General features: G+C 35.4%; 2 protein-coding genes across 2 annotated transcripts; both read right to left on the reverse strand.

Moving 5' to 3' along the window:
* Positions 1-2,539: 2,539 nt before the first annotated feature.
* LOC131022311 (dnaJ protein ERDJ3A) lies at positions 2,540-6,533 on the reverse strand. Its single transcript, XM_057951757.1, has 7 exons — positions 6,241-6,533; positions 5,462-5,517; positions 5,300-5,373; positions 4,173-4,687; positions 3,753-4,091; positions 3,296-3,631; positions 2,540-3,084 (listed from the first exon to the last, which is right to left on the reverse strand). Exons 1-7 carry the CDS (start codon positions 6,325-6,327, stop codon positions 2,797-2,799), a joined length of 1,695 nt encoding a protein of 564 aa, XP_057807740.1. The 5' UTR covers positions 6,328-6,533; the 3' UTR covers positions 2,540-2,796.
* Positions 6,534-16,101: 9,568 nt separating this feature from the next.
* On the reverse strand, positions 16,102-18,182 carry LOC131022312 (protein DUF642 L-GALACTONO-1,4-LACTONE-RESPONSIVE GENE 2-like). The gene is made up of 3 exons (XM_057951758.1): positions 17,938-18,182; positions 17,347-17,844; positions 16,102-16,711 (listed from the first exon to the last, which is right to left on the reverse strand). The coding sequence occupies exons 1-3, from the start codon at positions 18,002-18,004 to the stop codon at positions 16,188-16,190; spliced, it is 1,089 nt and encodes a 362-aa protein (XP_057807741.1). The 5' UTR covers positions 18,005-18,182; the 3' UTR covers positions 16,102-16,187.
* Positions 18,183-25,970: the final 7,788 nt, after the last annotated feature.

Here is a 25,970-nt window from a genome sequence, read left to right on the forward strand (position 1 = left end):
ACTACATTGCGAAGCTGAAGCGCGAAAGTGATGAAGTACGAAACGAGCTTTGTAGGAAAAGCTATGAATGTTGTGAATTGAAGGAGTCCGAAGAAAATGCTTGGGAAAAGGCAGGGCTATACATTGCAGAGCATCATGAAATGGGGAAGAAATAGACAAAGTGTTGGTTGAGGGGTGTTGTGATAGGGCTTTTGGTTGGTTTGTTTGTCTTAGTTCATGTTTAGGATTTGCTTGAGTGCTTGTCGAAACAGTAGTTAATGCTATGATTTCATTAAGTGGTTGTCATTTTGGTATTTTGTTTTACAACCACTTGAATTATGTATTGCTATATGAATGAATGAAACCTTATTTACCTCAAATTACATGTTCATAATTAACAACAATCATAAACGATCACCTATCCACCATGGGCATGCATAACGTGCCCACCATGATATGGAAATTGTAATTATAGTAAGATAATTTTAATTAGAGTAAGATTTATTAATTATAAATGATAAACAAAATCAGTTGAATTCAGCAGAAGAAATTGACTCCATCATTAAGAAATCCAACTGATAAATAAGTGGATCAAAATGCTTCACCACATCCAACATGTTTGTAATTCCAACTAAAGCATTACAGAATTAAAAAACTGTGCTTTTACAAAAACAAACTTCCAAAAAGAACTTATCCATTACATCTTGTAACAGCCTGGCTTCAGAGTTGACGGCTGTCCCCACAGACCAACACGAGTATTTTCTAGCGTGTTTTGTCCTCACTCGCACGCTCCCAGATAAACTTCCCAGGGGGTCACCCATCCCGGAATTGCTTGAAGCCAAGCACGCTTAATCTTGGAGTTTCTTCCACGTGGGCACCAGAAAAAAAGATGCATCTTGTTGATATGAGTAGCACCTATGCAAATATGTTTAATCCGCATCAATTGCTCAATGAAAATCCGAATTTGGAACATAAAATTTTGAAAGGAAAAAACTCCTTCGTATATTACATTTAGCAACAAAAGTGCATAAATTTAATTTAGTATTCCACAAGAGCCAAAATCGAATTCATGCAACAGTGGTATGATCTTGGAGCCTTTCTTTAACAAAATCAAGCGGCAATAAACTTTAGAATAATTTAGAAAAAGATACAACAAAATAAGCACAAATCGATGGCCTTTTTCAACAGTTGGCTGCCACACCTACACAAAGAGGTTCTATGAGTTTAATAAAATAATTATATATATATATATATATAATATTAATTTTAAAGCTATTATCCTGCAAAAATGCTCAATCAAAATTCATGTAAGTCACTTATGTCTTCTGCGTTTTATCTTGGAGTTTTGAAGGGTTAATTCTAATATTAGTAATTCTTTTACGCCTAAAGATAAAGAAAAATTAATTTAATCTGACCGAAAAATGGATCGCTGACTATTACGATATTCTTGTAAAATCAAGTTAGACAAAGAAAAATTAATTTAATTTGACTGCAAAATGGTTTGTCAACTATTATGATATTCTTGTAAAATCAAGTAAGCTCTCCTCGAATATGCAGTCCCATACCTGCATATTCTCGGAATCCCTCTCGTTCGGGTGTGTTCCGATTCATTCCCGTTCCCCTCCGCTTGGAAGTCTTAATCGGAACCGCTCCTTGTCCATGCCTCTTTTGCATCGGCGATCACTCCGCACTTCGTCCCCGATTTGCTTGTATTTTGGTTGTGTTTAATATTTGTATTTATTGAAACATATCGTTTAATTGGATACTCGCTTTGCATCGCACGTAAGGGAACTAGTTGTGAATGAAGGACTAGTTTTTTATTTATAAATTCCTATTAAAATCAATACAAATTTTCTTCTCCTGAATTGCATTAAAAATTATTGTAGTTTACAAATATTTACATTTAAAATAATTACTACAATTAAACAATAATATAAACTATTTTAAAGAAAAAAATTACATCTATTTATTTTTCCACCAACAAAAAAAAAAACAAAATGAGAAAAGAATATGATGTTCAACTTACAGATAAATGGGTAAGAACTAAAAATTAATTTTGACATTTAAACAATAATAATTTATCCGTTTTAAATTCATTTTTTTATAACTTCTACATTGAATTAAAGATATTCTCATAAACTTTAATTTCTCATCTATATTGAATATTTTTCATCAATTAATTAAAATAGAAAAAGAAAGAGATAAAATTTGGTAGTAAAAAACTCTCTATATATATTTGCAAATAATATTCCAATCTCGTAATTTATTTTATTTGTGCATCATGTGGTAGGATTTTTTTTTTTTTTTAATAGCAAAAAATCAGAACATGTTTACATTAAAAAATGACTTTTTATACATATATGGACTTGTGCGTGTGTATTAGTATAGGGGATTGTGGGAGCCTTGTACATGAATACAACTTATTAAATTTATTTCAAGGAATTATTAACTGATGTTTGGTACGTCTGGGCTATCACTTGATTACTATTGAAACTATATATTACATAGTTCCCAAAAAAAATCGACTAAACCGACTAATTAAGCATTAATTTAGGAGAGAGGAAGTAAACAAGAAATTGTATTGACCTCCAAAGATTAACTCAAAATTATATTATATACAAATGTACCGCATACATAAGTAATACTTTCTCGTTTCTATCTAAGCCTCCGCAAAAGTTGTACTAAAACTTGTGCAAACCAAACTTTTTAGTAGAATTTGGCCATAATTTACTATCCTATCAATTGAGGGCGAAGGTATATATAATAATTAATATACATGGTTTTAACACTCTTACCAATTTGGCCTGTCACCTCGGATCATTTTAGAGTAGGCTTCTGTCTTGCCTTGGAGAATTGTACGTCTCCATTCAATACCGAACTTACGAAACTCTCGACTGCTTCTTCGGTTATTTCGCCCTGAGACGCGGCATAGGTGCCTCGCTTTGGTTTGTAGGCCAACAGGAGCTTCTCCGAGGACTTGAACCCTGTCTTGTCGAGGGCAGTTAAGAACGCTTGCTGCTTTGATGCATCCAAGAGAGCATATGAGACCGAGTCCCTCGGGCCAGATGTTGATCTTTGTCGTCTAGAAAATGACTTCTGGGATACCTGTACAAGAAATCAAATGTTAAGAAGATGGGATTCATAAACGTGTAAGCTCTACGTTGCTGCAAGGGCATAGTAGGATCTGTGAAAGGCAAGACGGATGAAAGTGAATTTGGTTCTAATGGAAGTTCAGACTGCTAACAGCTGAAGTTAAATCTACGAAAATCAAATCTATGTATAAATGTAACATGAAAGATGAAACTAAGGAACTCACAGATTGCAAGATTTTTTGCAACTTGTCCCGAGTTGTTGATGACTTGAAAACACCGATCAAGCAGACGGGAACTTTCTCGCCACAGATGTTGTCAAAATTTGAAGTGGTAAGCAATGGTATGCCTGATTCGCTAGGATCCTTTCGGACAGAAGCCTTCTTATTCTTTTTCTCGAAATTTTCAAGCAAGCCACTGAGCTCTTGAATTGAAGACTTCAGGTCTTTTACGGATATACCAGACTTGAGAATTTCTTTCTCCCCATTCGACAGCCAACCAACGATGGCTGGAAGCGAATCAATGCCCAATTTTCTCAAAGACGGGTCTGAGGCATCACGAACCTGTAAATTAGCAAAACCAACATCATTAATCCATTTAAAGAAATAAGGAGTGCAAGTGTACGCGAACATCTCAGAAACACAAAGTAACATATCTTCATGTATCTTTCTATAGCTAAAGTACCTCAGCATCGTAGAATGAGAAACGCTTGTGATATAAGCCACTTATTGTTCGCCAGATAACAGGAGTGCTTTTCTTAGTAGACAAAAGCAACACTTTGGGTAACCTTCCACCTTCAGATGCAGCATCAAATCTATCCAAGTTGATCCGGTTTGAGAATCTGGGTAAATGGTCTTGACAAAAACTTTTGAGGGATCTTACATCCAAGTCGCCACCATACTCCACCAAAGAAGCTTTTTCACCAGATGCATATGAGTAGACAATAATTTTAGGTTCTCTGCGATGGTATAAACCAAGCTCCTTGCACAAGGATGTCTCAGATCCACAATTTATACTTCCAACCTGCACAAGAGAACCCATAAACCTGAGCACACGTGAAGTATTTAACTACAAGGCCTAGTGCAGTAGAAAATGACCAAATACCTTCAATGCTCCCAGAAGTGAGTTGCCAACTTCCTCTATAACAGATTCATAAATTTGGATCTCCTGTATATTGGATGAGTGAACTAATAAGAGCCATGTCATCCCCTTATCAACTATCTCTTTCCTGTAGAGCTGGGAGTTCACAGATGGTATGCTCTTCGATGATTGTCTATTCCCCTGCTTTGACCTGCCTGAGCTGCCAAAACCACCAAACTGGCTGCCTCCTCCCATACCCCCACCAAAAAAATTAGAAAATATGTCACCCATGTCAAAACCACCGCCAGAACCAGGACCTCCAAATGAGAATGAGAATGATTTTGAGCCTTCTTGTCCGCCCATATTCTGCCAGTCACCTGGTGTGAAACTGAACCCACTTTGTCCTGGTCCACCACTAGTGAAATAGGAATACCCGCCTTGCTGTCTAGGGTCTCCAGCATCAAATCCCGGATTACCTTTCTCATCCCCATAGAGATCATAATTCTTTCTTTTCTGCTCATCAGATAAGATGTCATATGCTGAAAACAAGTGAAGAAGCGTCAGGACGTGTTGTAAAAAAATTCAAACGGCATGACTTGGAATCCAAGAGAGATTAAGCATCTAAAGAAAGCAGGAAATAAGGAAAGGTCAGATTTTCCACAGCTACCCCAACTTGAGAAGATATATGAACTATAAAATAACTTCCCTAGAATCTTGCTGTTACATGGCACACAAACGAGACTAAAGCACCTCAAGTCAAAATGAAGATTACAATTAACCCAAATATTCATGTTAAACGTAGAGTTTAATTGGCTATTTTGCTTCGAAGATAAAAGGAAATCTGAAACAAGAACTTGCTTATTTGATTGTTTCAGTCCCAGACAACTTCCACAATCACATTCCTTTGACGTTCGGTTAAACTAAATTGAAGACTATAAAATATGCAATATCCATCATGAAGGTGTGCTTGGACAAATTTTTAGGACCGAATGTTCTTGTATGGATGATTGTTCGCTCACATCGAACATCGATGAAGATAAAATACCTCAGCAAGATCATCAAGCAAACTGACCCTTCCCCTTCCCCACAAAAAAAAAAAAAAAAAAAGAACAACGCAGAAGCCTAAAATTAAGAAGATGTGAAGTGTATACCATTATTGATCTCTGCAAATTTTTCTTGGGCACCCTTATTCTTGTTTTTGTCAGGATGATATTGCAGAGATAACCTGGAAAACAAATGCATACAAGATTTGTCAATGAATAATTAACAATACAAAAACCATATTCCATCTGAATCTTGCAAAGTACACATACTTGTGAAAGGCTTTCTGAATTTCTCGGTTACACGCATTTCGATCAACCCCAAGCACCTGACAAAGGATTCAATTGTTAGAAGGCAAATAAAAAAAATATACAGTGCTTGCTCAGAAGCAGAACATAAATCTAACAAGCGCTAAATCAAAATAAGAATCCCCTGTTGTACCATTCATATATTCCTGCAGCTAGCACAAGTAGCTAGTCATCAAAACATAGTCAGAACTCCTTTTCGTTCTTTGCAATATTAAAATTGTAATCCTATATAGAAAAACAATCCCTAATAGCTCTCTAATTTGGAGTGTACCTAATAATCAACCATGGAACATCATCCGGCACATTGTGCAAAAGCGTGAAAATTCCCTCTGCATTCTGATGTTGCTACACATAACACAATCTTTCCACACAAATGTCAAGGTTTTACACTGTTAAACTGTGGCACCTTCTCCCCCTCCCCATTTCTATTCGAACGTCAAGCAACGACTAGCACCAAATGAATTATTCAAACTACAAAGAAAATGTACGCTAAAAAATCTTTTCCAAAAGACCTACTGTGCCCTATTCCCATACATACATTCACGTGACTCATCGAAGAAGCCGATCATACATTTTTCGCACTACAAATTCCCTTACTAGGCAAAAAAACATGTCGCATTACAATGCAAAATTCTACAGAGGTAACTAAAACTCGTCCTAAAAAGCTTTCTCTCCGTCAATTTAGCCCTAAATCATCAAAAACGCAAGCCCTGCCGTTGGTGGTGGTGGAGTAGCATCGTTACCTTATAGGGGTCGGTTTTCTTGGATTCTACGCAGAGAAGAAACATAATTCCGGCGGCAATCAGCGGTAATGCGAATCGGTTCTTCATGTTTTGTTCCTCAAATTCTTGCAACCAACAACGAGTTTCACTTCATCAAAAAAAAATTCAAAATTTAGGAGTTTTATGGATGGTGAGGGGCCCCAGAATTAATAGGTTGCGGGAGGGGAGGGGAAAAATCCAGATTGTTCGGCCTCTTCGCTGACGTGGCACTCGCTGAATGCCGCCACGAGCTCTCAGCCAATAGGATTCAAGAGCTGCTTATACAATTGGGAAGAATGGCGTCAGAGGATAGATACCCCGCGAAGCTTTGTTGCAATTGCAATTAGTGACGTGTCAATAATGATTAATAAAACTCCAAGCGTAAAAATAGAAATAGAAATAATTTATAAAATCTATATCTATATATATAAAATAAAAGTATATATAAAGTAAAATAAATTCTATCCTATATGGCGTCGTATAATCACTCCATTCCAATTTTCCTCAATTCTCATTCATTCTTATTTTTTAAAAACTTTTAATCAACAAATTTCGATAAACATAATCAAATTATGATGATTGTTAGTTCGTTGATTTTTAGTTCATTATAATCGAAAAGGTTATTTTTTGTGTTAGACACAAATCCATTCATACTTATCTATTTTTATACATTTTAATTTTATAAAAGACATAATCGAAAAGGTTATTTTTTTGTGTTAGACACAAATCCATTCATACATTTTAATTTTATAAAAGACATAATGGAAAAGGTTATTTTTTTATGTTAGACACAAATCCATTCATACTTATCAATTTTCATACATTTTAATTTTATAAAAGACCATGTTTTCTTTGAATAAGACAATGCTAGAATTAATAAAAAGAAAAACACAAAAACTTAGGTACAACCGGGTGTACCGTACAATCGGGTTGACCCGCACCCAAAATAGTGTTATTTATAAGGTTCGGGTCAGGATACGGATTCGGATCAGGATGAGGGTCAGGGTCTAAGTGAGGGCGTGCAACCCGATTGTACGGTACACCCGATTGTACCCAAGACCACCTCAAAGGAAAATGACACCACTAATAAATTTGACTGATAATACAAATTCTATACAACGAATAAAACTATATATCTACATGAAACTTTATTATTATATAATTTTATGATATTCTATTTCATTCAAACATATAATAATTAACATCAACACCTAAATTTTCGCAAGGGATAACTTATTCGAACCTATTAACCTGAAGACTAAACTGTTAAAATAATGAATTAACATCAACCTATTAACAAGGGATGACTTATTCGAACCTATCATCTTCATCTCTTTCTCTTGATTTTAATTATTAACATGTATTTGATCAACATCATAATTATTAACAAATTATAGATAGACTCAAATATAGATAAATCCTATCAAAAGTATAATTCTTTGTCAAATTGATAATCTTATATTTCATCTATATATAAAAAGGTGTATAATTAATTTTATTTCTTTAACCTCAACTATTCTCATCGGTTGGCAAGTTTTTTATGCTTATAGATTGTTTCTTCACTTAAATGTATTTTATGCATGAACTGATAGGAATAGGTTTGATATTGGAAAATTGCACCGCAGAGAACTGATTGTTCTTCTTCTCAAGTTTATTCTCGTGCTCTTCACTGATCCACGCGACACAGCTGAGCTCTCTAATTTCAGTTATTTATTTTTTGGATTCTATCTTTATCAGTAGGATTTTTGGTTTGTGTAATCAAATTGTGGGAAAATGGGCTTTGATTGTGTGTATTATTGGTCGATTTTATTGCTTTAGCAAGTTTTAAGACTCGATTTTTTTATTTTTTATTTTTAAAAAAATTCATTGCCAAATCCACATCTTTCTGATTACTTTTTGAAAATTGAGGTTCTATTTTGTGCGATATGATATTTAGATCATGATTTATTTAATTAGGCCTTGAGGTTTCAATGGGCAATAATACTTTAATAAGCTTTATGACCCATGTTTCTTTGAGATTCATATAGAGTTCTGCTGTTGCAATGAGTTGTATCTTATCCTAGCTATTTCTTTCACTCTAATGATTGTATTGCAAGTTCAGTAAGAACGGAGAGTATTTTGTTTTAGATTATGTAACTTTTGTAACTCATGTGAATAATAGCATAATATTTGATAATTGATTTACTTACTCTAAATATAGGAAATGTCGACGAATAATGAAGCTATTCGTTTGAATGCCATCAATCAAAAAATACGAAATAAAAATGCGGTGGTCGGAATTTTGTGCTTATGAATGCGTAAGTCTTATCATAGTTTTATTGAATAAATAGTTTTGTAAAATTATTAATTTTCAATTTATACTATCCAATAGCATATTTTTATTATGTAGGGCTACAAAATTCAAGCATCCGTCTCAATAGGGTTCAAGAAAAAGTTTCATGAGTTTCTTAAAGAGGGACAAATAACAGTTATTAAAAACTTTCAAGTACTGAAAAACAAGCCTAACTTTCAGCATGCAAAAATCAATCATGAGTGGAAAATCGATTTTAGCGTTTCTGAATCAACTGAATACCCGAATATTACTGAGAATGAATTTGATTTCATCCATTTTTCGAAATGTCCATTCACATGATCCAGAATTGGTATTGTGTAAGTATAATATATTATAGAAAAAAATTATTTTATTCTATAATTTCCTAATATTAGTTTTAATTTTGGATTTAAATTACATTTTGTAGATATTCTTGGGGAGGTAAAAACTGAAAAAATATTGCGATAGATTGTGTATAAATGAAGCATGGCAAAGCTAAGAAGTGTGACATAACATTGGCTGATTCAGAGTAAGTTTCTAAATTCTTCGTTGAATAATGATTAATATTTTTTATTTTATTTTTAATTATGTTATTAATTATATATGTAACAATGGCACACGAGTAATTTGCGTATTGTGGGGATCATATGCCGATGAACTCAAAATATTCATGGAAAGCATATCAAGCGAGGATAAAGAACCAGTAGTGATAGATTTACAATTTACTATGTTATCAACATTCAGAGTTTCATATGTTATTAATCATTTACAATATTCATTTATTAATATATAACTAAATTAACTTTACAAAGCTTTGCTAATAATTTAAATGTTATTTTAGGTGTAGCCAAAGTTTCCACGATGAAGCACCCAACCAGATTTTTTATCAGCCCTGATATTCAAGAAGTTAAAGATTTTATATTAAGGTTTGTATAAATATATATTTACAAATGCATTTTGATATAAGATTTATTCATGCATCATACTTAATATGCACCATACATGCTTTCTGTTTTTCATAATTTGTTACATCAAGTCTTATACACCTATGATTATGAGTTCATCAGATTTCACTAAATTTTCAATTCGGTTCCAGATAAGGCAATTCCCTGTGAGTGTTTGTTTGCTATGACATCAAATGTAGGATTATACCTACCGAAACCAGTTTTTAGTCATGAGCAATTCTACGTGGCAAAGAGTCACTAGAAAAAGAGGTCTAAAGATTTTAGTATGTGATGAAAGTGATCATACGCAAAACACAACAACTAACGTTGTGTATGATGAAATTTTCGATAGATTATGAGGTAATTGCAAATTTAATATTTTATTCAATCTTTAAAAGTTTTAAGTCATTAACGATATTATTTAAAATATTTTTTTCTTATTTTTTGCTTGGATTTTTTTTTGTCTCTCAGTCTTTTGCTGGAATTTAACATTTGATAGCTTCGTACGTGATAAGCTTGATTTATGACTTCAAATCACGTTTCAAATAATTGTTGCAACTTTTCTTTTAATATTTTTTGGATCAAAACTTTGCTTACATAGACATTTAGTTTAGGTCGATTTCAAATAAATATTGCATCTTTTACTTTAAAACAAATTCATTAAATGCTTTGTTTTAGTGAAAAAAATTCATCAAATAAAAAATATATTGAATAATTACAAATATTTATGTTTTAATAGATCCCCATCGAAAACCCCCGTCGATTTTCGACGGGTTACCGACTAGCTTATATAATATACTCCCTTGGTCCTAGTCCAATAGGCTCACTTCTTTTGGGCACAGAGATTAAGAAAACTTACTTTTTAGTAGTAAAGTGATAGTAAAGTGGTGTGGTCCACACCAATTAAGTATAATTTTTTTTACCAAAAAAAGAAATGAGCTTATTGGAATGGGACATCCCAAAAAAGAAAATGAGCCTATTGGAATGGGACGGCAGGAGTATAAAAGAGCAGTATAACGGTAACAATTTTCCACCAAAAAATTGTCAGTTTTTTATTCCAAAATTATAACATATTTAAATGAACGTGTATTTCAACATCAAAGCCAACAAAATTCATTCGACATTCTCAATCTTTGTTTCAGATCTCAAAAGAGAGAGATCAACATCAACAATTTCCACTTATATCTAAAATCCACACACATATACTACACATAAAGTTAAAATTTTTATTAAATGAAAAAAGGAAATAGAAATATAACAACACCTAAATTTTAATGGATCAAAATTAGGGGGAAAACAGAAGGGTGTAACAGATTTAAACAGCATTCTCAATTCAATCGGGACGAACTATTCCATCACCCACCTTAATTCAATCAAGACGAACTATTCCAACGACTCTTCACATCACGCGCTTACTGAACTTGGGCGCCTTTCCTGAAAAGCACTGCAGCACCAGAACATTGAAAGAGAATGAGAAGCAGCGGATTGGTGGTGTGGGGATGGGGTCGAGGCCGGGGAGTTGTCGAAAGATGAAAAGAAGCAGGCAAGGCCGCAAGGAGGACTGGGGGTGGGGAGACGACGCATCAATTCAATTTAGATGTAAGCATTATCAGTTTAAGATATACTCCTAAAACATTCAAATAAGTAAATGGATCCAAGACATGATCGTTGGGCCAATGTTTAAGTTTGTTAATTATTGATTTATTGTATACATTAGTTTGAAATATTATATTATTACTCTTAAAATGTACATATACTAATATAAACAAATATATATATATATATATATATATATATATATATATATATAGAAACAATCCACCCAAATGGCCCTAATGAAGAATGAAAATCAAATTTTGTCAACTATTTGAAAAAACATAAATTTTGGCCATTTTTTGTATGTCATAACTATTCTACCCTTCTCTCTCTCTTTCTCTCCTCTCTCTTTCTCATCTCCCTCTCTCTCCAGCGGCGCCGAGCTTGGAGAATTCGCCGGAGCTCTCACGGCTTGGGCAGACTTTGTCGGAGTAGAGGATGAGGCGGCGGCGGTGGAGGAGATCCGGTCCTCTGAAATCGGCGGCGTGGAGGAGGTCGGTCAGGTGGCGGAGGATGAGGCGGCGGCGGCAGATCTGATCTGATGAGGCGGCGGTGGATCTGATCTGATGAGGTGACGGCGGTGGATCTGATCTGATCGTTGCGCCGCCTCCTCCATCGGCAGATCTGATCTTCACCTCCTTCGATTTCAGCCATCGACAGATCTGATCTGATCTGATCTGTGTTGCACGTATGACACTAATAGTGCCATAAGTGCCATAAGTGCACACTTCCCCCTAGGGTTTAGATATTCCATTTAGGGTTTAGATTATTCATTTGGGGTTTAGATGTTCCATTTAGGGTTTAGATTATCCATTTAGGGTTTAGATGTTCCATTTAGGGTTTAAATGATGTTGTTGTTTCTGATATTTGTGCTGATGGCCATTTTACTTAGTTTTATTTTGAATTTCGTTGGCACTTATGACACTATTAGTGCCATAAGTGCCAAAATGACTATTTTACTTGATTTTATTTTGGATTTCCGATGGCACTTATTATTTTTATTATTTCAAATTACATTTATAAATTTATTTGTATTATTACATCTATTTTAATATTATATATATATATACATACACTGAATGTATTACATTTAAAAATTTAGTCTTAAATATAACAAATATGATTATATTTAAGACATGTTTTAGCTAGTGTTAATATATCAAAGTACCCACTTTCTTATAACAAAAATAAATTTTACCCACTCAAAATAAAACTTAAAATTTTACCCACTTTTTTATTGAATGGACTAAATTACCCTTATATATAAATGGGCAAACCATAATTTCCTTTCATTCCCTCATTTCTCACTCTCTCTTCTCTCTCTCTCTACCCACACGTCCTCTCTCTTCTCTCTTTTTCTCTCTCTCGATCGACCCCCGTCTCTCTCTCTCAGCACCTGCTGTCGCCGTCGACGTTCAACGGCGCCGCCGCCGAGTGGCACAGCCACTGCCTTCACCACCGCTTCTCGTCGTTTCTTCAATCGGTAAGAGTGAGCAAGGTCGAAAGCAGCGGCGAATCTCACCGGCCTTCCAGTTGCAGTGGCGGCGGCAATATAGCTGGAAGAGAAAACTAGGGCTTTTCTTTTGTGTTCCTTGCTTTGAAACTGAGAAATAGAAAGAACAATTGAAGGGGGAAGAGACGGATGGGGGAGGGGCGTCCGAGTCGGACGTAGCGACGACCGGCGACTGTTCGCATTCCCTCCATAGGCCGTCCTTCATCACGCCGCCACCTCAGCGCCGATTTCTCTCTCTGTGTCTCGATTTCTGCTTCCGATCGCGTCCAGCAGAGCCTGGCCTCGGCCGCGCCGCCCCGGATCTGCATCACCGTCGGATCTGCAGCGCCCGCGCCACCGGCATCTCCCTCTTCAGCAGCTTCCACGGCACCTTGTGGCGGCGCCGGTGCATCTGCAGGTTCTGATCCCGCTGGAACCCTTGGTTGCAGATCTCGCACACGTACCGATCCGACTCCAGCAGCGTCTTCGGCGACAGCGACACCACCTCCGCGTCCGGATCTGGCATCCCCGCCGGCCGCCGCTTCCGCTTGCTCGCCGCGTACTCGGCGGAGGGATCAATGTTGCTCAGCATTAATTTTATTTTTAATGGAATATCAAAAACTGTATAAGCTTTGTTTTGATTGAATACTAAGTATATTGGATCACTGATTGAATAAATTGATGAAAATCGCTCAATTTTGTGCAAATGTTCTTGAATTCACAACAAAGTTTATGAATTCACAACTGAATTATCGGCGTTGGTTGTGAATTCACAATTGAAATAGTGTTGATTGCGAATTCAAGTTTAATTGGTTGTGAATTCACAACTTGAAAAAATGTTGGTTGTGAATTCAAGTTTTATCGGTTGTGAATTCACAACTTGAAATAGTGTGGGTTGTGAATTCACGCGAATTCACAACTAACATTATTTATAGTTGTGAATTCAAACTTTAAAACTTAAATTCACAACCAATACTTGTTATTTTATAGTTGTGAATTCAAACTTTAAAACTTGAATTCACAACCAATACTTGTTATTCAGTTGTGAATTCGAGTTTTAAAACTTGAATTCACAACCAAAATTTATTTTGGTTGTGAATTCGTGGGTATTTGTAAAAATTTTATATGTAAGGGTAAAATGGTAACTGTGGGTATTTTTTTAAGTTTTTATATTAGTGGGTAAAATTTATTTTTACTATATAAAAGTGGCTATTTTCAAAATCCACTCTTTTAGCTACGTAGTTTATGTATTTTTTTAAGTAATATTATATATGTGTGTGTGATTAAAGTGGAGATATTAATTCTAATTCATGTCTTAATGATACGCATAAGGGCAATCATAATTTATTAGTACTTATATATTTAAAAAATAATTTGTTCGTATTCATATTGTATCATTTTATACACAATTTATATAGCTTACCATCTATCTATTATACAATGGGATACATCTAAGAGACTCCACAATAATTCTCTGTCCTACGTGGCCTTCTCTCATGTCTGTATTTCGTTTTATCTAAATTCTACCTTTCTCCTTCGACAAAAACTCACGCTTCTCATAGCAATCAATATGCAAATGCCCTAATTTGGTATTTTCTCTGCATCGCTTGATTTCACCAGGCGGACACATGATTTGGGTGGCTAGAATAGATCATGTGTCCGGCCAGTAAAATTATGTGTCCGCCCGAACGGACACATGATCTAGCCACCCACCGGTCATATGTACTCTCCACTGATAGCTGTCAAATCGTTAACTTTTATGACTGATAGTTGCCAAATCGATCAAATGTGTAAGACTTTCACAGAAAACCAAGAAACCCATCAACAACAAATGGTAAAATAGGTACTTTACATAATTAGAGCATAAAATGCTTAAGTTTATAAAATAGGGCATTTTTCATATACAACATAAGGAATAGGGCATTTTTGCTTATTAACACTTTATTTTATGTGCTTCATTGTATAACTTGGTTGGCCCAGATGACGAGTTACATATATTATGTGCTTGACTTGAGCAGGCCGAGCAGTTCATGGCCCATACGTAATGCGTGGTTTACATACCACACACACTAATATTCCAACACCCCGATTTTGTTTGTTCACAAAATGCTCCAATCAACTCTACAAAATTTCCCCAGCTGAATCCATTTTTTTTTTGGCTAAATACCACTTTAAACCCCAAACTATTTTCGCACTATCAATTATATTCTGAATTATCGAAAATAATTTTTAAAACTTTGAACTATCAATTTTGTATCAATTGTAGCATTCGTTCATCTTTTTAACTTCAAAAATTTGACGTGACTCACCGGATACTACAATGTATTTAGAATCATTCTTTTTTTGACCTATATTATATAAAACGACATGATTATATGCATTATTCATTAAAAATTCAAAGGATGAAAAATGGATAATTACAAAATTGATAGTTCAAGGTTTAAAAAATTATTTTCAATAGTTCTGAATATAATTGATAGTGTGAAAATAATTTGGGGTTTAAAGTGATATTTACTTTTTTTTTTTTTTTTTTTTTAGAAATAATTTTCTTCACTAACCATACCATCACTTGTATTCCCCTCGAAAAGAAGTGAATAGCTTTCAACTGCAGCCATATTTGTTTCTCAATAAACTACAATGTGGATGCTAGTAAAATTATTAATGATGGCATCAATTATTTTTCTGGTAGCCAAAGTGCCAAGCGACAATTAATCGTGAGCACCATGCTTTTATCATGTCTATCTATCTCAAGCAGGTTTCGCTATGCTCCAAATCTAATTAAACATCTGCATTATTATTGTCTTCTTCTTGTCTCATTTTTAATCAAAGACTAGTATAGTATATCTTTGTTGCATTTCTACTATACTACTATATTTTATCTCAAAGATTCTTGGTTGAGATCCAAGTCTCCCCTAACTGAATTCTTTATATTCATTCTAAGCTTGTTAATTGCCTCCTTTCTCCATTATGCATGTGCTTTCTTGTTTTGAATTTGGCTCACCAAGTCATGATTAACACACACATTCGCTTCAAATATCTGCTTTCTCCCTTCTTATCCAAATCTCATTGATTTCGGTCTTTTTCTTTTTATTTCACTCATTCCTCCATCCACCAATTCTTAAACCATAAATTTTAAAAATTTAATTGAGTGAGGTTAGGACTGAGATTTACAGTTTTATAGATTAATACAATATCATTAAGCAACAAGGCTCGGTACTTTTGTCAGTTTCTTGTCTAAGTATTGTTTTAACTTCTAAGAAGGATGAATTGATTGTAAATTCATAAATTATTAATTAATTTTGAATTTTTTTTCCTACTTTAAAAAATTATGGTATAAATACATAAACCGAAACTAATGTGACCAAAATTAAATTTGAAGTGGTAAGCTTATTACTCAAACAATGTCTTTTTTTTCAAAAACCAAATTGACCTTTCTAATAGTTTGTGTTGTGGTATCAAACACTACTAAACAAGAAAATTTATGCATAAGATGAGACATATATTCGAAATGTGGCATGGCATTGAAGAAAGCAGTAGACAAGAAGTTTATGCAGTTACAAAAACACTAAGCATTGCTTCTCACAGATCACATCTTAAGAGGAAGAACCTCGACTTGATCAAGAACAGGCCCACACAGACTTCCATAGTCTTGAACCTTTGTATGGTAGAACGAGCTGAAGAAAGTCAACCTGGTCCGATCCGACGCCGCCGTGAATCTGAAGCTGAACCCTTCAAACTTGCCCTTCCCTTGAGATTTAAAGGGAGCCTTCATGGTGGCATTGGCTGCAAACGCCTCGATCATCATGGATCCATGGCACCCGTTCTTGGCATCCCCCACCGCGAACTTGAGGCTGTAGGCTTTGTTGGGGACGGTTCTGATGACTTGAGCTATGGCGCTCTCTCTCCCGGCTACGAGCTCCACAGCAGATTTGCCCGAGGGGACGTTGAAATGGTTGGAGTCTATGAACTTGACGGCCTTGAGGGACTCGATGATCCACCCCGGGAGGGGCGAGGTGGAGTCCTCCTGCTTCGGAGGGAGGAGCACGCCGTGGGAGGAGTTCAACAGGATATGAGGGCCCTCCTCGAATCCACCATTCTTCACCAGGTTAGCTGAGACAGATCAAGACAGATTCAGCTCTTCTACCATTACTACTTCATGTTGCAAATACAAAGTTAGAAACTAGAATGAATGAGTTTGGATAACTCTCTCCCCACTTAAACTCTGATAATATTAAAAAGATGAAAATGAAAATGATATCTTTTCATCTTGAAAGATAAAATATACTCCTCTGTTCTGGCTCAAACATAGAATAAGGTATCCCACTGATAAAGACTCAAAACTTATTTTATGTCTTAAAATAAGTGGGACCTTTTTACTTACAATTTAAACAACACTTTCTTAATATGCACATCCATACTCAGTGGAACTGAGGGAGTAAAAAATACTCACCTTTTACAAAATAGCACATGAATTATATTCATTAAAGACTTCTTTTTTACCCTTTTATTGAAGGTTAAGTCTACATGAAATACTAATGTATTTTCTACGAATGCTCAAGTAACTTGCAGAGATAGAACAGAGCAGTTGCATTTTTCACTAATGCCAGATTCACAATAGTCATGTAACATGGAATAGTAAGATGAAGCTTCAAATCTAGGAGTAATTTTTATCATTTCAAGGTAAAAATAGGTAACTTTTATGGTTGTTTTAATCAATTAAAAAGATATTTATGGGTGATGTGGACCTTTAGTGGCGGTGGGGAGGGTGAGCTCCTTGATGGCGACGGCGTCGAGGAGGGGGCCGCAGGCGGGATCTTCCTGCATCCCAGGGTTGTGGAAGACGACCTTGACGGAGCTGGAGGTGGCGCGGAACCCCCAGGCGTAGGTGTCGCCGCCGTTGCTGCTGTAGAGCGTCTGGAGGGGGAGATCGCCGGACTGCGGCGGCACAGACACGCGCAGCACCTCGTTCTGCGCGCAGGTCCGCGACGCGCCGAACGTGAGCGCGTAGAGGGAGCCGTTCCGGACGGGGATGGGCTGGGAGACGGAGGCCTCGTTGCCGAGGCGCACCGCGTGGACGCCGTGCGCCACCGCGAAGTACATCCCCCCCGGCTGGGGCCCGCCGGAAATGTACTCGACCAGGCCGCTGATCTCCCATTTGGGGAGGGCGTGACGCCCCTGGAGCACCGTTTTCTTCATGTCTGTGCTCTTCGGGGTCTCCTCGAAGTTTCCATTGGGAAGCAGCCCTGTTTCAAAACAGACACAAATTATCTCAATAACAAAAAAACCAGAGAGAATGTGAAACAGAGTTAATTTGGAAAATGGTAAAGCTGAAGTACCTTCGAAAGAAGCAGAAACTGTGTAGAGAAAGGAGAGAGAGAGAAAGACAGTAGTCTTCAGCGCCATTTCTAGGGCTTCAGTTGAGTAGAGGTGAGGGAGGGGTATTTATATAGAGTGTTGTGAGTGAGTGAGTGTGAAAATAAAGCATGTGGGAGGTGGAGGAAGAGACAGAAGATTGAAGCAGCAGCAGGTTGATAATTCAAGAAATTTCAAAAGGTGGATATCACTTTACCTTTTTCTCCTTAATCCATGCTAATATTAAATTCCATCATTATTATCCAACAAAATTCATCAATTATTATTACTACTCCTATACTTACTGTTTCTTTGCTATTGCTAGTGACATCCACAACACAAAAAGGAGTCTTTTTTCCGCGCTTTCATTTTGAACGTACTGTAATTTGTCCACGTTAAAATATCCTAATTTATGATTGTGCTCTATTCATAAAAAAATACTACTATCATAATCTACTTTTAATTTGTGAATCTCTTTCTTCACTCATTTATTTATGAGTCATTTTTTTCACTCATTAAATTAGAATATTTTTTTATCGACGAAAAAAGTAATACACTACTTCTTTCGTACAAAAAATATCTTCCTATTTTTTTATTTTCGTCCATTTATAAAATATTTTTTTAATTTATTTTTAAAACTAATTTTACTAATTATCAGTCTTACTATTCTCATATATTTATACATATTATTATTAATGAGCCAACCACTTTTTAAAATAATCTCTTTCTAACTATCATCATTATTCACTAATCAAATAAATAACTTTCCTTAAAATTCATATCGCTTACTCTTAAAAAGATAATTCATGTATGAAGGAAATATAATTTTATGACATAAAGATATATTTATATCTCATTATCTCAAAAGATAATATATAAAATACTCTATATGTTATCTTTGGCACGTATATAGAGGAAAACCGACTAACGCTAGAGGTGAACATGTACGTTTTTCTCAAAATCGAATGTTTAATTTTTGTTTTCGAAAACAACCCAAACCAAACTATCCCAAGTTTAAGATTAATAAATGATCCCCATTGAAAATACTAAAAACAACCCCAAAAAAGGTTGAAATCAAATTTAATCATTTAAATAAAATTAATATCATATATGAAAAAATAACTAATCCATACAAAATGTGGTGAGATGCGTCGTAACAATGAATGTGAGTACGAAAGATAGAACACAACGAATGATAACCCAGTTCGGTTAAACAACCTACGTCTGGGGGGCCTCGCCCAGGGAAAATCATCCACTATATGAAGTTAAGATCTACAAAGGACTTACACAATAAGACACCCTCTTACTTAGCCTCTACATCTTCCCAAAACCTCATCAACGGTGAATAACTGAAAGCTAGACAACGACTAACTTTCTAGGCGCACCTAATCCCTCGAGAAACAAGAACCAACAATAAAGAAGAGTAAATAACTCTTGTACAATGTACGCTCAAGTGTATAACTCACAAACACTCTTCTGTTAGGAGAAAAGAAAAGTACAATATCAAGAAAAGTACTACGGATGGTACCAAGTCCGGGGGGACACCTAGCAGGAGTAATAATTCACGTCTACATCGTGAGAACTGATCTGAACGAAAATCCCCAGCAAAAACGAATTCCCTTCATCAAGTATATATAGCCAAACCCTAGAAGAAGTTTGGGCTCTTGTTGGGCTCCAGGCGACGGCCCATAAAGCGATCCAGTTGCAGCGACACAAATTAGGGTTCAATGAAACCCAATGAATGAGGACTCCCAAGCCAACAAAAGATCTAGTAGATATATATCCATAAATAGATCCAAGAGAAACTCCTTCAAAATCCCGCAGGGAAAGAGGCTGCCAGAAACATGAGACCGAAGAAGCAACCCAACAAGGAACAGACTGTAGAACTCTTGAAGCAACTCTCAAAGAAACAGTTCAATCCAGATCATAAAATCTTTATACACTTATTGTCTACTCAATGACAATTAAATAGAGTATAGTATGAAAATACTCTAACAATATATAATTCAAATTTCAATTTTGTTCAATTTTGAAATCGAACAATCCGAAGTTTGATCATAAAATCTTTATACACTTATTGTCTACTCAATGACAATTAAATAGAATATAGTATGAAAATACTCTAACAATATATAATTCAAATTTCAATTTTGTTCAATTTTGAAATCGAACAATCCGAAGTTTGAAAAATAAGATATTGAATCCAAACAATAATCCAAAAAAATCAAATTCCAAACATTTTGTTCGTCCCTAATTAAGGCGTAATATTTCAATCATTGTTGGAAAATCATGTAAATAGGACAAAAATAGAAGGCGGTTTTTGTTGTTGTTGAAGAAATCTTAATAATGTTGATTAATTGTCACTAATTCATTATTTATTTAATTTTCCTTTTGAAATAAGTAGTAATTAATGGAGAAATAATAAAAAGCAGCGTAGGGTAGTGAATTATAACAATAAATTCGCTGCGGTGTATAATCATGGAGAAATACCTATCTCATCCTAGTAGTGAATAATGGCGCAATCAATGGAGCAATTATATTCTCAAACTACTCATAAGTCATAAACGGGGCAGGCCGCATTTGGGCTCACCCACAAAATGGCCCAATCAAGAATTGTGAGCTGATGACTTAAGCCACGTTGGCAGCTACATTGATCTTCCTCAACAGCCATTTTTTTTTTGGTCCAATCCAACAACACTTGTCAAAGACACTTAACATCCACTATTTCACATTTTTTGTTTGGGAGATTATATTTATAGCTTACATTTTAACCATTATAGCTCTATATTTAAACAATGGAGTACTAATAAAAGTAATTATTTTATTTTATAATTCATAGCTTCCAAATTAAACACCTAATAAATACTCCCTCCGTCCCATGAAGCGTGACCCATTTCTTTTCGGCACGAAAATTAAGAAATTGGCATTTTGTGTGTTAAGTGTGATAGGTGAAAAAGTGAAAAGGTGAATAAAGGGTAAATTTTTTGCTATTTTTATAAACAGGTCAAGCTTCGTGGGACAACCCAAAAAGGAAAGTGGGTCACGCTTCGCGGGACGGAGGGAGTAACTTATTTTACTCTTTCTCATGATATTTACTGATTTAAAAATTGACTCTTGCATACATAAACTGATCAAAGGAAAATTTACTGGTTTCTTTCAGATATGGAAATCATAGGATGAATCAAACTTTGCAGTGTGATGAATGTGTGTGTTGACCTAGCGATAAAATGGTTAATATCTAAGGTTAAAGGTCTCGAGTTCGAGTCCATCTTGATACATCTTTAATTAATTGTTTAGTTGTTAATTTATTAAAAACAAAAACTTTGCAATGTGATTGCCAAGTACCACCATCTTCATCTTGCAAATAAGACCTTTATTGCTCTGAGCAAGCACAACGATACCGAAAGACAAAGAATGGAGAATCAACACCCATCTGACTATCTTCAAAACCCTAACTCTAGGAATTACCAATGTTAATTACTCCCTCCGTCCACCAATTCATGTCCTATTTTTCTTTTTGGTCCGTCCACCAATTCATGTTCTACCTATTTTTAGTAATTATTTATACATTTTTTAATTGGTGAGTCCAAATAAATAATACTACATTTTTTCTCCACTCAACTAATAAATAATACACTTTGTGGACCACTTTTTCCACTCAACTAACTTAACTAATAAACAATACACTTTGTGGGTCCCTTTCTCCACTAAATTAATAAATAATGCACTTTTTCTTAAAATCCGCGTTACCTCCCTTAGGTCATCAATTAGTGGACGGAGGGAGTATTTCATTCATAATTCAGTTTTAATTTGGGGCTATGAATTATAAAATAAAGGGTAAATATCAGTTTTTGGCCCATCGTTTGGGCGTTTTCTCAAAAATATCCCACCCTAAGCATAATTACAAAACAATACACATCGTTTCACTTTTTTCTTATTTATGACCCATAAAAATAATCTGGCAACCGGTATATGACGTATTCTGGCCAAGCGCCAACATGGCAAACACAGTGGAATTAAAAAGAAAGAAAAAAATTAATGAAAATCCACGTATTTAAAATAACACAACTCTTATTATCTCTGAAAAATACTCATATATTCCGCTACTCACCACCTCCACCTCCTCCTCCTCCTCGCCTGCACAGCGCAAGTGGGCTCCGGCGGCAACAACCACAGCAGCTCCACCGCGGGCTGCGGCCACCTGTCGACGGGCAGCACGGGATCGAGGTTCACGAAGCTCCGATAGGCTCAATAGCCCTCTTCCTTGACCCAGATTTGGTACGCAGTGGTCGACCTACCGGCCCGGAAGGGGTTGGCCGTAGCGTTGCTGTAGGCATGGCAGAGGTGCAGTTGAAGGGCAAATTGAGGATCGAATAAGAGAAATTAAGGTAGAAGATGCAGTTGCTACTCGTGATGTTAAAGGGGGCGGAGGGGCTGAGCTGGATGCCGTTGGATGGGAGATCCACGGCGAGGCAAGTGCAAGGGCGGAGCAGGGCGATGGTGAGGCGCTGCGTGAAGTAAAATACAAAGACAAAGATGAACAATTTGATTGGAGGTTGAGTTGCGGCTTCATAGCATGCCAAATACAAAGACGAACAATTTATGATCTTAATACTCATCTAATCCTTGCCAAACCTTGTTGGAGGTGCTGAGAACCTTCTGCGTTTTTTTTGTTTGGGGGTGAGAGGGGGATGAATTCTTTACTTTTCTGGCAGATGTATATCACGAGTTGCTATTAATGGATGTTTAGGAGCAATTTGTGTTATACTTTTTATGTTTCACAAGCCAAGAGGGGGTAGGAGACAAGAGTGGAGCTGCAGGGCAGGGTAGGGGGCAGGGACACGACGACACAGGATAGCAGTGTCGTGGCGGCGATGAGCAGCGGCCATGGCGGTGGGTTGAATAAGTTAGGGTTGAATGAAGGGGAATGGGAAGAAGAAGAAGAGTTGTGTTATTTTATTACGTGGATTTTCATGAATTTTTTTCTTTCTTTTTTTAATTCCACGTGTCTGCCATGTTGGCACTTGGCCAGAACACGTCATATACCAGTTGCCGGATTATTTTTACGGGTCATAAATAAGAAAAAAGTGAAACGATGGGTACTATTTTGTAATTATGCTTAGGGTGAGATATTTTTAAAAAGAACGCCCAAACGATGGGCCAAAAACTGATATTTACCCTAAAATAAATTAGTAAATTTATATATATTTTAGTTTATTTTAAATATGAGACTATAATGTATAAGATGGAGGCTATGAATAGATCACCATTTAGGTTATTCTATGTATAAATCTTATTTTATCGAAAAGGTCCCACCCTAAGAGTATCTCTAGCCGAGAGCCCCTTAAGGGGATCTTAAATGGTCCCCACCATTTCTGAGCCCCTTCCCTATAATGGGACTCTTCTCACTTGGGCTCTTAATTTTTTTTTTCATTTTATCTTTATTTTCAATGTACCTTACAAATAAATTAAACATTAAATTTAACAACATAAAATTTATTCAAATTAAAATTTAAAATACCTTTACCTTTAAGTTGAAGCGCGTAGTGGTCGAATGACTTGTCGCACATGACTCTTAAAATTTTTATGCATAAATAATTTGCAGAGTCTACAGGAAAGTAGACCTACTCTGATACCACCTTGTAACACCCTAATCTAATTAAAATTTAAAAGTATATTTATGCGAAAAATTAATATATATCTATAAATAGTTAATGTGAAAAATCGTATAACAAATTATTATTTAAAATACTTTATTTATTTAATATAACATCTTTAAGTAAAACTAAATTCAAAATATTTGATCTGTCATTCAACCTTTCACGCGCTTTCGACCTTAAAAACTTGAAGATATTAAATATGGGACGGGCATACAAAGTATACTCGGTGTGAGACTTTATGCACAATTGTCCAAAATAATAATATGGTAACACATATGGTCATAATATTCATAACCTCAAGTCACACGGTGACATACCAAGGACTTTAATGTCATAGACCCATTTAACGGGACTCTGACGACAATGATTGCAATTATAACTTTAACATCAAATCTCATTGTGGCATATCAAGGACCGTGACGTTCTAGACGTATTTAGCGGGTCCCTAACAATATCTCATTTATGAATACATATGGCCAACATATTAAAATAGACAATAATTAATTCATGACATGAATTAAATATATCCTTTACATGAATTAAAGCTAAATGCAGTAACCTGTAATATTTTGGAGGAAGAATTTTGTAAGATTGGGAATATGAAAGAATCAATAAGAATTTATTGTGAAATGATCACTAAGGGATTTGTTCATTGAACAAGCTCTTACAACAGTAATTTTGTCAAGATTGGAAAGATGAAACAAGTAATGGAGCTTCCTGCCGTCTATCAGTTTCTTCATCTTCTTCTTACTGCATCTATGCATTTCTTTTATACAAAAATCATATTCTTGAGATTTTGAGTTGGTAATATACTGATGAAATTATTAGGATTATTTATTAGTATTTTTAATACTAGTTCAGGAAAGGGGTTATAGAATTATTTGCTAAGAGATTTTACGTAATGTTTTTTTAACTAAATTTTTGTAAACTTATTAATTTATTATAAATTTTAAATGGGGGCTATAAGGGTATAATAATACAATTATAATTATTTTTATTTTTATTTTTAAATAAGAAGTTATAGTGAGAAAATTCGGAGCTGCTGCTTAAAATTACCCTTTTATTAATATTTGTAATATTTTATTAAATTAGAGACTACAAAGAGTAAAATGAGGTTATGAATAGAATCACCAAAAAATTAATGGAACAGAATTTGGGCCAGTCGGGCAGAGCAATTGTTGTACTGGACTACGTTCAGGCCTATTGGGCTAGAAACCCTGCTCCAGCCCATCAGTTGACACCCTGTTTTTTGGGCTACTCTTGTTGATAAAATTTAAAACCACTTTTGGGCTGTATTTAGGCAATCAAATGATTCAAATCCATTTTACCTTGGTGATGCAATTTATATACTCGACATTATTATAATACTAATAAATATCATATTTTTTTTTTAGATAACTACTTAGTTTTTGTCCTAATAGAAAAATTTAAACGCATGTAAAAGTGTTGAAAATGTGATTATATATGCTTGAGCAAATAATAACGTGCATTACTTTAATTTGTAAAATTATTAAATCTTAATTTAATTTGATTTTTCAAAATAATACTGCATTCGTCCACAAAAATTGTAGTGTTATTTGATACACAAATTTTAATAAATAATCAAGAAATATGTATAAAGTGGAAAAAAAGCTACCAAAATTAATTCGTTAAACAATTGAGTTTTTTTTGTAAATGTGAGACTAAATCTAATTTAAAACATAAGAGATATACATTACTATGATTTTATTGGACGGACGAACATAGTAATAAAACTACAATTTTTGGAAACGAAGGGAGTATTTAATATAGCAATCAAAATCAAATTAGTGATTATTTTTCGTATAATTTTGAAAAACAAGATATAATTGAAGTGTGATGGAGAAAATTAATGAGACATTATATTGAAGGAACAGAAAATTCCAAATTATTTCTTAGCTGGTTCAATCTCACGCAAAGTCTGCAGGCTAGTGATATTCATAGCTTCTTGGTGGAAGCTTGGCGTCATAATCTCAGTCCGCTCGTGGGCAATCTTTGGAAAGCTGGCATCATCACAATCCTCTGGGCTATCTGGATACAGAGGAACAATTGTATCTTTGAAAATCAGAAGTTTGAAGCGCGTCGTATTATTTATCTGGTGAAAGTTACTTTCAAAGATATGGACTATAATTTTTCCAAACTTGGCCACATGCATAATAGTTGGTCGGACTATCTGATCCTACGTGCGGTGGGAGTGAACACCAGGAGTGCTCCGCCTCCGGAGTTTGTGGAGGTTCATTGGTGGCCGCCGGTCGCTCCTTGGATCAAAGTGAATACGGACGGATCGGCGTTGGGAGCGCCGGGCACCATAGCGGCTGGCGGCGTGTTTCGTGACAACT

Source organism: Salvia miltiorrhiza, chromosome 4 (assembly GCF_028751815.1).
Source record: "Salvia miltiorrhiza cultivar Shanhuang (shh) chromosome 4, IMPLAD_Smil_shh, whole genome shotgun sequence".
NCBI lineage: Eukaryota > Viridiplantae > Streptophyta > Magnoliopsida > Lamiales > Lamiaceae > Salvia > Salvia miltiorrhiza.